Source organism: Bubalus bubalis, chromosome 9 (assembly GCF_019923935.1).
Source record: "Bubalus bubalis isolate 160015118507 breed Murrah chromosome 9, NDDB_SH_1, whole genome shotgun sequence".
Taxonomy (NCBI): Eukaryota; Metazoa; Chordata; class Mammalia; order Artiodactyla; family Bovidae; genus Bubalus; species Bubalus bubalis.
The window spans coordinates 24,333,528-24,345,374 of record NC_059165.1 but is presented as its reverse complement, the minus strand read 5'-3'; the positions used below and the strand labels follow the sequence as shown (position 1 = coordinate 24,345,374).

The following is an 11,847-nucleotide window of genomic DNA, read 5'->3' as shown; positions in this document are numbered from 1 at the left end:
CAGGAACTTTCAGATGTACAAGTTGGGTTTAGAAAAGGCAGAAAAACCAGAGATCAAATTGCCAACAACCATTGGATCATAGAGAAAGCAAGGGAATTCCAGAAAAACATCTACTTCTGCTTCATCGACTAAGCTAAAGTCTTTGACTGTATGGATCACAACAAACTGTGGAAAATTCTTAAAGAGATGGGAATACCAGACCGCCTTACCTGCCTCCTGAGAAGCCTGTAGGTAGGTCATCAAGAAGCAACAGTTGGAACCAGACATGGAACAACCGACTGATTCCAAATTGGGAAAGGAGTATATCAAGGCTGTATACTGTCACCCTGCTTATTTAAGATACTTGCAGAGTACATCATGCAAAATGCCAGGCTGGATGAATCACAAGCTGGAATAAAGATTGCTGGAATAAATATAAACAACCTCAGATACACAGATGATACCACCCTTATGGCAGAAAGTGAAGAGGAACTAGAGTCTCTTGATGAGGGTGAAAGAGGAGAGTGAAAAAGCTAGCTTTAAACTCAACATTCAAAAACTAAGATCATGACATCCGGTCCCATCACTTCACAGCAAATAGAAGGGGAAAAAGTGGAAACCATGACAGATTTTATTTTCTTGGACTCCAAAATCACTGTGGACAGTGACTGCAGCTGTGAAATTAAAAGACACTTGTCCTTGAAAGAAAAACTATGACAAACCTAGAGAGTGTGTTAGACATCACTCTGGCAACAAAGGTCTGTATAGTCAAAGCTATGATGTTTAGAAATATCAATAACCTCAGATATGCAGATGACACCACCCTTATGGCAGAAAACGAGGAAGTGAAGAGCCTCTTGATGAAAGTGAAAGAGGAGAGTGAAAAAGTTGGCTAAAAACTTAGCATTCATAAAACTAAGATCATGGTATCTAGTCACAACACTTCATGGCACATAGATAGGGAAACAATGGAAACAGTGACAGACTTTATTTTCTTGGGCTCCAAAATCACTGCAGATGGTGACTGAAGCCATGAAATTAACAGTCACTCATTCCTTGGTAAAAAAGCTATAACCAACCTGTTAAGTTGCTTCAGTCGTGTCCAACTCTGTGCGACCCCATAGACAGCAGCCCACCAGGCTCCCCCGTCCCTGGGATTCTCCAGGCAAGAACACTGGAGTGGGTTGCCATTTCCTTCTCCAATGCATCAAAGTGAAAAGTGAAAGCGAAGTTGCTCAGTTGTGTCCGACTCTTAGCAACCCCATGGACTGCAGCCTACCAGGCTTCTCCATCCATGGGATTTTCTAGGCAAGAGCACTGGAGTAGGGTGCCATTGCCTTCTCCGATGACCAACCTAGACAGCATATTAAAAAGCAGAGACAATACTTTGCCGACAAAGGTCTGTCTAGTCAAGGCTATGGTTTTTCCAGTAGTCATGTATGGATGTGAGAGTTGGACCATAAAGAAAGCTGAGCACTGAAGAATTGATGCTTTTGTACTGTGGTGCTGGAGAAGACTCTTGAGGGTCCTTTGGACTGCAAGGAGATCAAACCAATCAATCCTAAAGAAAATTAGTCCTGGATATTCACTGGAGGGACTGATTTTGAAGCTGAGGCTCAAATATTTTGGCCACCTGATGTGATTGGAAAAGACCCTGACCTGGGAAAAATCGAAGGCAGGAGGAGAAGGGGACAAAAGAGGATAAGATGGTTGGATGGCATCAATGACTCAATGGACATGAGTTTGAGCAAGCTCCGGGAGTTGGTGATGGACAGGGAAGCCTGGTGTGCTGCAGTCCATGGGGTCACAGAATCAGACACAACTGAGTGACTAAAATGAACTGAACTGATGGTGTTTCCAGTAGTCATGTATGGATGTGAGAGTTGGTCAATAAAGAAGACTGAGCACTAAAGAATTAATGCTTTTGAACTGTGGTGCTAGAGAAGACTCTTGAGAGTCCCTTGGACAGCAAAGAAATCAAACAAGTCAATCCTAAAGAAAATCAACCCTGAGTATTCATTGGAATGACTGATGCTGAAGCTGAAACTCCAATACTTTGGCCTCCTGATGCAAAGAACTGACTCACTGGAAAAGACCTTGATCCTGGGAAAGATTGAAGGCAAAAGGAAAAGAGGACAGCAGAGGATGAGATGGTTGGATAGTATCACCGACTCAATGGACATGAATTTGAACAAACTCCAGAAGATAGCAAAGGATACACCAGGGAAGACTGGCATCCTGTAGTCTGTGGGGTTTCAATGAGTCAAACAGGACTTAGTGACTGAACAACTAAAGGTAGAACTAAGAATAGGTTCACAGAGAACACAGATTCATACAACAGGAATAAAACAAAAGCAAGCATTAATACCACTTTCTATCTGGCCTGGATTCAGTGTGGAACTGAAGGGAGGATCAACAGAAGCTTATAAACGTTCAACAGTATAGATAGTTGAGGGCACACAATGATGGCAGAGAAGAGAGGGGTTTTCCTGGTAACCGACAGTTTCCTGGTAATTGATGAGCCTACCTGACATCAGTTCCCTCTTATAAATGGTAGCCTCCTTCTCCCCCTGGATACTGAGAGTAATGACATTGCTGTCCTGTCCTTCCTGCTATCTGCTGGCTGCCTCCTGCAGTGGGAGTGTCGCTCCAGGATCTTTTGTTGAGAACTCCTAAGATCCCCTATCCAATAAACTGCTGATGTCTCTGTCTATCTCTGGGCTCTGTTTTTTTTTGTTTTTTGTTTTTTGTTTTTTTTTGGCTTTGAGGCTGGACAGTAACATGGCTTGCAGCCTTGAGCAGTACAGTTTAAGAGCCTTTTAACAACCCTATATAGTAAAGAGTCAGACACGACTGATCGAATGAACTGAACTGAACTGAACTGATATAAGTAACATTATTGTCCCCATTTGAAAGATGAGGAAGGAACTTGCAATTTGCCAAAACTAAACAGTCAGGGTAGATCTTTCATTTGAGCCCATGTCACTCTGATTCCAGGTACAGTATATTGCCCGAAGTGTGCAAATCTGGCATAATGTATAGAATAGGAAGTTACAAGATTATGAGCATCTGCAGCACTGTAGCAAAGCCCCAAGGTAATATATAACCACAGGATGTTGAATTCTTACAGGGGTACTCCATAAGATTCCAGCAAGAAATGAGAAGGTCTCTGCAGAGGAGATGCTGTATTCAACCAAACCATTTCCAATTTCCTCTCAGACACACAGAAGTCTGTATATCATTTAACTGGGTTTGGATAATGGTGGTAAGCATGTGATTGGTTTTGATAATAGAATATAGGCACAAGTAATGCATGCCACCTATTTACCTGGCCCTTGTGTGAGTCTCTACCCTCATAGCACAGTGGCAGTCAGGGTCAATCCAGAAGGCTAAGACCCAAGAAGATGATGACACTAGGATTACCAAATGGAAGACTGCAAGCCAAACATCTGATCCAGATTGTGACATAAGTAAGAAATTAATCTTCATTGTGTTAAGCCATTACAATTTGGGGCTCATTTGTTACATTCAGTTCAGTTCAGTCGCTCAGTTGTGTCCGACTCTTTGCAACCCCATGAATCACAGCACGCCAGGCCTCCCTGTCCATCACCAACTCCCGGAGTTCACTCAGACTCACGTCCATCGAGTCAGTGATGTCAACCAGCCATCTCATCCTCTGTTGTCCCCTTCTCCTCCTGCCCCCAATCCCTCCCAGCATCAGAGTCTTTTCCAATGAGTCAACTCTTCACATGAGGTGGCCAAAGTACTGGAGTTTCAGCTTCAGCATCATTCCTAGCTAGCTCTAATTGTCTTATCTAGCCCAGGTTCTATAAAGCAAAGAGCAAAATTAATACAGTAACACTACAACAACTTTCTCTGTGAGGAGAATTCATGATTTATTAGCTTATTTACATGTGCTAATACTGTTCCAGAAAGCATTTGAGGTATAGAACAAAGACACGTACTATAGAGTATGATAAAATAAAATTGGATAGAAAAGTGAAGCAAAGCTAAATAAATTAAGAAGAGAAGATGGAGCTAAGAGTAAAGTACACAAAATACTTTCACAGTCTCCCCGGAAGGTAGGTCACACATTTGGCTCTAAGCTCGCTGCTAAGTCACTTCAGTCCTGTCCAACCCTGTGCGACCCCACAGACCGCAGCCCACCAGGCTCCACCGTCCCTGGGATTCTCCAGGCAAGAACACTGGAGTGAGCTGCCATTTCCTTCTCCAATGCATGAAGGTGGAAAGTGAAAGTGAAGTCGCTCAGTCGTGTCCGACTCTTAGCGACCCCATGGACTGCAGCCCACCAGGCTCCTCCATCCATGGGATTTTCCAGGCAAGAGTACTGGAGTAGGGTGCCATTGCCTTCTCCCTAAGATCTCTAGGAATCACTATATGGCAAAAAAGTTGCAACAAAGTTTGTTATTCACAGCATTCATAAGGAAAAAGCAAATCAGCTACTCAGAAGAAGCATGTTTATTTTAGTTCTAAGACCAGAGAGAAATTTCTCCTATGGGTCCTCATAAAAATGACACCATGAAATACATTGAAACATATCCTCAGAGGGAAAACAAAATCCTCACAGTAAACACAGCAACGAGTTTCATAAGTCTGTTGTTTAAAAAAAAATCCCTTAGTACAAACTGGTAAGAAGATGCTGAATCCAATTTAGGACAAAGATAGAGTTTTTAATGATGTTAGTGAGGGTATAGATTATCTGAGAAATGTGAAGAGAACTGGGAAACTAAACTTAATCCACTTTGTATAATTTTATCATTAGTTGAAATATTTAAAGGAATATTGTGTTCACTAATAATTTACTCAAAGTGCATAAATGTTATCTCAAGAAAATCCTATTTCTCTTAATTATAAGCCCAAACTGAAAAGCCAGATACAAAAGCTATTATAGCATAAATAAACACATCTTTCTGGACTGTATTAACAATGTCATTGCCAGTCCATTGTCTAGAGGAACAAAGTGTCTTTGATTGGAACCCTGAAATCTCACCTGAATCTAATAGACATATACCAGCACTTCATATGCATTGATTAGCAAAAAAAGAGGTTAGTTATAGATCAAGATTTCCAGACAGTCCTTACGTGCACAGTTCTTTACAAAACAAAACAACATAAGTATTGCAACAAAGTTGATTTATTTTCAAATGTCTCCTATGTTTTACTTCTAGCAAAAAAGGATTTTTTAGAATGATGCATTGAATTCGTTTTCAATATTCCCTTCCTCATTTAAATTATGTGTTTCCCTAAAATAAATGGGTGAAACTATTTAATTATTCAGTATTACAGTTATAGACACAAGCAGGAGATGCCATAGTGAATTTAAAGAAACCTGGCCAAAGCAATACAAGCTATCACTGTAAGTCAAGTCAAGGAGGAGATGGCCCGTAAACATAAATACAATCAGTGATTTTCACATTGAGAAATGTTAGTTTCTGTGTTCACCTTGTAAAAATGTATCTAACTATACTTAGCAATTCTCAATGACAATTAAACTACAAATCAGTCTTCAAAAAGTGAATTGTTCTTAAACTTTCATTGAGATTAAGCAATAAATTTGGAATGAAAAACATGATATGCTTTTAGGGAAAAATTAGTATTTAAAAGTAATAAAATGAGTAAAATATACAACTTTATCATAGCATTTTTTTTTTTTTGCAGAAATTTTTCTTACAGTTGGCCATCACTAAATCATTCAGAAGACAGGCAGAATATTCTCCAACTGTAACTGCCTCAGTGGAATCACATTTTATTCTTTCCTAAAACCAGGGTTTTTTTCTTTTCTTTCTACAAATGTAAAAATTTTTAAAGGCTAGCACAATATTCTGATTTTAATTCTACAGTAGCAGGAATTTCTAAAAACTTGAGAACAAAAAAACTTGTTAACTTGAGTTTTAAATGTAGAACAGAAACATAAACTTTTTCAGTAAACAATTTATTTTTGAATTCTAACCTAGTTCCTAAAAATCTAATGTAGTAGCTGTTGAGAGACATGACACATACTGTTCTTTAATTTCTAGATATATTGTTCTATATAGTGCAATTTCAGTCTCCAAAGATTCATGTGGGTCTAGAAAGTGCATTGCTCACTCTATGATATACACCCTATTCACTATTAAAATAATTGGATTTTGTTTTTAAAATACAACCTGGGAGTAAACCCTGTGTCCCTAAAGATCTTTTCTGTTTTGTTCAAATCCATGAAATGTCTCATTTCTCTTGAAATTCATTTTATAGCAAAAGAGTATCATAAGGAGTCAAAAGGTTCTCAAGGATAATATGCATTTTCCTTGCCAGTCACTATGACTGAATTTAGAATGTTAGGTTATGTGTATAAGAAATTATGCATGGTATCTGTTCCAGATCTCTACTCCTTTATAATAAACTATGCCAAAATTTAACATCTTAAAACAATTTATTATTTTCTTTTTTTATGTCTGGAGGCTGATAGGTTCAGCTGAGCAGTTGTTCTTCCAGTTATTTACTGTTGCATAACAAACTACTCCAAACTTACTGGCTTGAAAGAATGACCATCTAATTATGTCTCACAAATCTGTAGATCACCATTTTGGGCAAGGCTAAACTGGGCATCTCTTCTCTACACAGCACTGCCCAGGGTCCTTCAGTGTTATTAAGCTAGCAGCTGGACTGGACTGGACTGGAGAATCCAAGATACCTTTACTCACATCCTTGACATCTAAGCTGATGCCCCACTTTTTTTCCAGTGAATTCTTGAGTACTCTCCAGGGGGCCTCTCCAACAGAGTAATCAAACTTCTTAACATGAACTTCACAGTTGCTACCGGAAACCTTCCAAAGACAGGAAAGGAAGCTGCCAATTTCATGAGGACTAGGCAGGATACTAACACAGCATCACTTATACCAAATTTTCCTGGTCAAAAGAGTCACAGAGTCTATCCAGATTCAGGGAGAAAAGGAATATCCCCCTCCCCTCCCATGTCATGATAAAATGAGTTCACAGAGCCCATGAGGGGCAGATAATTTCAAAGCCATACACTAGAATTTCTTCTGTAGTTCCCTTTGGAATTAACTGACAGATATACAGAGGAGAATCAATTAGTATGAATTAGAAGTAACAATGAACCAAATATACAGGAGGTATTATGTACATTAGAATGAAAAAGAGAATTCAGAAAACCTTAACTATTAACTGTGAAAACATTTCCCAGTTACAGTTAAATCAGAATCCTTTAATACATAAAGACACTGATGGGGACTTTTAAAAAAACCGAATATCATATAGTCTCTGTCAATAAGGAGAAAACACCAGTTATGTTCTACATGTATCTCTACTCAGTTACAAGCTCCTTGTAGAAATAAAATTTCTTCACTTTATGTTTTTGTGTTTTGATAGAAGTGAAACATGGCTTTTCTCTTTTAAAAGCTAAAGGAAGATGAAAGCATGCACTTTATATCCATTTTTCAAAGACTTAAATCTTAATCAACTTTGTTTACTGATGCTGCATAAATGAGTCATCTGTGCACTCTGCCACAGATGAATAACATAAAACGTAGGCCACCAGGACTTCCCTGGTGGCTCAGACGGTGGCTCATTGTCTTGCTTACAAAGCGGGAGACCTGGGTTCAATCCCTGGGTCAGGAAGATACTCTGGAGAAGGAAATGGCACCCCACTCCAGTACTCTTGCCTGGAAAATCCCATGGACGGAGGAGCCTGGTAGGCTACAGTCCATGGGGTCCCAAAGAGTCGGACAGGACTCAGCGACTTCACTTTCTTTCGCCTTCTTTCTTTAGGTTAGCAGGGCCCTTCACAATTTAACCTAATGCTGCTTTCCTGGCCTCATTTATCACCAATTTCTTCCCAATACGCACTGATCAAAGACTAACAGCAGTGAGTTAGTGAAAGTCTCTCAGTGTGTGTCTGACTCTTTGTGACCCCATGGACTATACAGTCCATGGAATTCTCCAGGTAGGAATACTGAGAAGGCAATGGCACCCCTGGGCTGCCGTCTATGGGGTCACACAGAGTTGGACATGACTGAATCGACTTAGCAGCAGCACCAGCAGGAATACTGAAGTGAGTTCAGTTCAGTTCAGTTCAGTTGCTCAGTCCCATTGTGTCAGACTGTTTGCAACCTCATGGACTGCAGCACGTCAGGCTTCCCTGTCCATCACCAACTCCCAGAGTTTGCTCAGACTCATGCCCATTGAGTCAGTGATGCCATCCAACCATCTCATTCTCTGTCATCCCCTTCTCCTCCCACCTTAAATCTTTCCCAGCATCAGAATCTTTTCCAATGAGTCAGTTCTTTCCATCTGGTGACCAAAGTATTGGACCTTCAGCTTCAGCATCAGTCCTTCCAGTGAATATTCAAGATTGATTTCTTTTAGGATTGATTGGTTGGATCTCCTTGTAGTCCAAGGGACTCTCAAGAGTCTTCTCCAGCACCACAGTTCAAAAGGAATAATTCTTCGGCGCTCAGCTTTATGGTCCAACTCTCACATCCATACAAGCATACTGGAAAAATCATAGCTTTGGCTAGACAGACCTTTGTCAGCACTGAAGTGTATAGCCATTCCCTTCTATAAATGAATAAGTTGGGTTTATTATTGGTTGCAGTAAGGGAGATCAAATACCTAGAGGAACCCTCAGGATCTCAATAAAGTGTTAGAATTTACAGGATTTAGGCTTGTTTCCAGTGACTTAACTAAATCTTACCTAGGAGGAAGAAAGATTAGTTTATGATTAACATTGTAATTGACAAAGAAGCAGAAATCATATTGATGAGATAGAGTGATGCTTGGTCATCTTCGTGATTTGAACAATGTTCATGTTTTGTCTATGTTCATATATAATAAAGTGATCTTATGTTCTTGAGCCATCACTGAGGAGAGTCACTATGATGCACATGTCCTCTTAAATTGTTTAGTTTCAGCAGAAGAGCACCAGCTCCTAGTCCAGGCTGGCCGGGATCACAGGCTGTTTTCTCTTCTGCACTCCCAACATGCCACACTAATGCTGACCTTGAGTTTTCTCTGCCCTCTTTCCCTAGTTCTGTTGCATTTAGTTCTCTATACTTCCAAGGGGGGCTTCCCTTGTGGCTTAGACAGTAAAGAATCTGCTTGAAATGTGGGAGACCCAGGTTCGATCCCTGGGATGGGAAGATCCCCTGGAGAAGGGAATGGCAATCCACTCCAGTATTCTTGCCTGGAGAATTCCATGGACAGAGGAGTCTGGGGGGAAGTCCGACAGGACTGAGCAACTACGCTTACTTCCAATAACCCTTCCCTTGGCATATCAATTCAGTTTTCTCTCTGAAATCCTTTGCACTGCATATTATTTGATTATTTGTTGTTATGCTTTCTTCACACATCTCAGAGCGACATAGTAGTGCAAATTAGAAACACTTAGCATATAGTCACAAAAAAAAGAAAAGGGAGAGGTTTATTTTCCTTTTCCATAAACTAGAACATACGTAAACTGCTTCGTTAACTTCAGTAAAATCGTTTTAGAAACAAGCCTAAAGAACTCAGCTCTAAAAGAATCACTGAGAAGCTGCTGCCAGACTACATTTCCCACAATCCTTCAGGGCCGACAATGCGCCGCGGTGATCTAAACTACAATTCCCACAATCCTCAGAGCGCCGTTTTCTCGCGTTTGCGGATAACTGTGCCTCGTTTCCCATCTTCCCTTTCGATCCTTGCAGTTAGAGGAGCAAGGTCGTGAGGCAAGGAGCGGTGGTTTTGCAGCCGCCATTTCTTCCGCCTCAGGTCTCTGGATCTTTTGTAGAGCCTCCAACAGAGCTATGTTGGGACAGAGCATCCGGAGGTTCACAACCTCAGTGGTTCGTCGGAGCCACTATGAGGAGGGTCCAGGGAAGGTTAGTATGGAAGGGGCCTGCTTCGTTGGGTAGGGGGCACTTGGCCGCGACTGACTGAACTTCGGGGCCTACTATGCGCCGTGAAGAGAGAAGTGAGAAGCCAGGGTTTTAAACTGGGACGTCGACTAGCATTCCGCTTCCCCCAGGGACCCGGGAGAAAGTTCAGGAGTGTGACTGCGCGCTCTAGTCATGAATAGGCTTCAGAAAATGAAGCCACAGGCCTTATCTCGCTCTAGCGCTCCCCCCATTTCCCCCGCGCACCCCACCCCGCCCTTCAAAATTCGGGGGACCTTAGAACCTCTGACTGCAGGTATTGTGGCTTAAAACCTAGCTAAAGGTCACCGGCTTCGAAGTGAAGGTCATTGAAAACTCGGGGTTGTGAGGGCCTATGATGTGGGGCTAGTCTTTCTAAACGAATTGACGAAATTAGAAGTATTAACCATCCTTGAGGTTGGTTTTAGCTTTAATTATGAATAGCTTCAAGCGGGTAATTGTAACAGCCTCCTGGGGTTACCCTGAGGCCTAGAAAGGGTGTAAAGGGATAGAGTCGAAGAGGAAAGCCAGGAATTTTTTTACCATCTAGTGTTTGCGGTGAAGGTCATATGATTTTAAAGATGTTAAAAAGTGCTATGATTAAGTTGCCCAGTATTCCATACATAGCAATGGTGGACCAGGATTTTTAAACCAAGCAGTCTTGTTCCAGAGCTCAGGTATTTGACCAGGCATATATAACCTGATTATATCAAAATTAGCATTTCCTCTGTACTTACTTTTAATCTGTAAAATCAGATGGTTTGAAGTTCAGTATTTGTTGTTTGTTCTCTTTTGTTCCCAACAGAATATACCATTTTCAGTGGAAAACAAGTGGAGATTACTAGCTATGATGACTTTGTTCTTTGGGTCTGGATTTGCTGCACCTTTCTTTATCGTCAGACACCAACTGCTTAAAAAGTAATCCATGAGACAGGTAAATTTAATGGACTTATAACCTTCGCAGAAGTTTCTCCTTTATTCCTTTCTTCCTTTACCACCCACCCCCTCAAAATCACAAATACTGAAGTTAAGTGGGCATGTGACATTGGTGGGAGACAGGTTAAACCTATAGACAAACATATCTTTGCCTGAAAGCCAGTGTTTATTGAGTGCTGCTGTTTATTAGGCACACCTAGTATTAATAGGCTCAGATTGCTTCCCAGGCAAAACTGTGAGGTATTAACCTGATTTGAGACCAAAAAAAAAAAATGTCAACTTGCATAGTATTCCATAGCTAGCAGTGGTGGACCAGGAATTCTATCCAGGCAGTCTTGTTCCAGAGCTGAGGTTCTTGACCAGGAAAAGTTCTAGAAAACTCATTAATGTTCATCTGTCTTGAGGGTGGTATATGTTAGTATATACATGAAGGAATCATGTGTGCTGCAAGATTAGTAGAGTCCCTGAGTAAGAAGGAAATGGCAAACCACTCCAGTATTCTTGCCTGGAAAATCCCATTGACAGAAGAGCCTGGTGGGCTATATTCCTCAGGATCTCAAGAGTCAGACCCAACTTAGCAACTAAAGCACGACTGAGTGAGAAAATTAATATTGTAATTAGAATTTTCCTCAAAAACAACACAATAGGAGGCTCTGTGGGTTGGTTGGAATAAATTCCAAAATATACTTTAGAAAAGAAGGACTTCACTTGTCTTAGTTTAGAAGGGAAATGATTTATCCAAGCCATTACTTGGTGCATATGATGAAGCAAATCAGTATGAGTAAAATCATGATACTGTAAACGCTTTCTGATGCAGCAGTCAAAAATTGAAGGACAGACAATACATTAATGAAACTGCATGATTTCTGTTAAATTTGAGTTTCAATGTCATTAATTTTTTGTGTTTTTATTCACAGATAGGAAGAGAAGCATATTAAGAGGTGCAGTCTCTTAAAAGGATCAATCCCTTGAACTCAGCATCCTAGATGTTTGTAAATAAACTTATAGCATAAATCCTTAA

General features: G+C 40.6%; 1 protein-coding gene and 1 non-coding gene across 2 annotated transcripts; both read left to right on the top strand.

The window, feature by feature from the left end:
• Nucleotides 1-9,661: 9,661 nt before the first annotated feature.
• LOC102407968 (cytochrome c oxidase subunit 7C, mitochondrial) lies at nt 9,662-11,840 on the top strand. The gene is made up of 3 exons (XM_006053937.4): nt 9,662-9,857; nt 10,696-10,824; nt 11,744-11,840. Exons 1-2 carry the CDS (start codon nt 9,783-9,785, stop codon nt 10,810-10,812), a joined length of 192 nt encoding a protein of 63 aa, XP_006053999.1. The 5' UTR covers nt 9,662-9,782; the 3' UTR covers nt 10,813-10,824; nt 11,744-11,840.
• Nucleotides 11,580-11,642, top strand: LOC112587169. Its single transcript, XR_003111696.1, has one exon. It is a non-coding gene; the product is annotated as a small nucleolar RNA Z39 (small nucleolar RNA).
• Nucleotides 11,841-11,847: the final 7 nt, after the last annotated feature.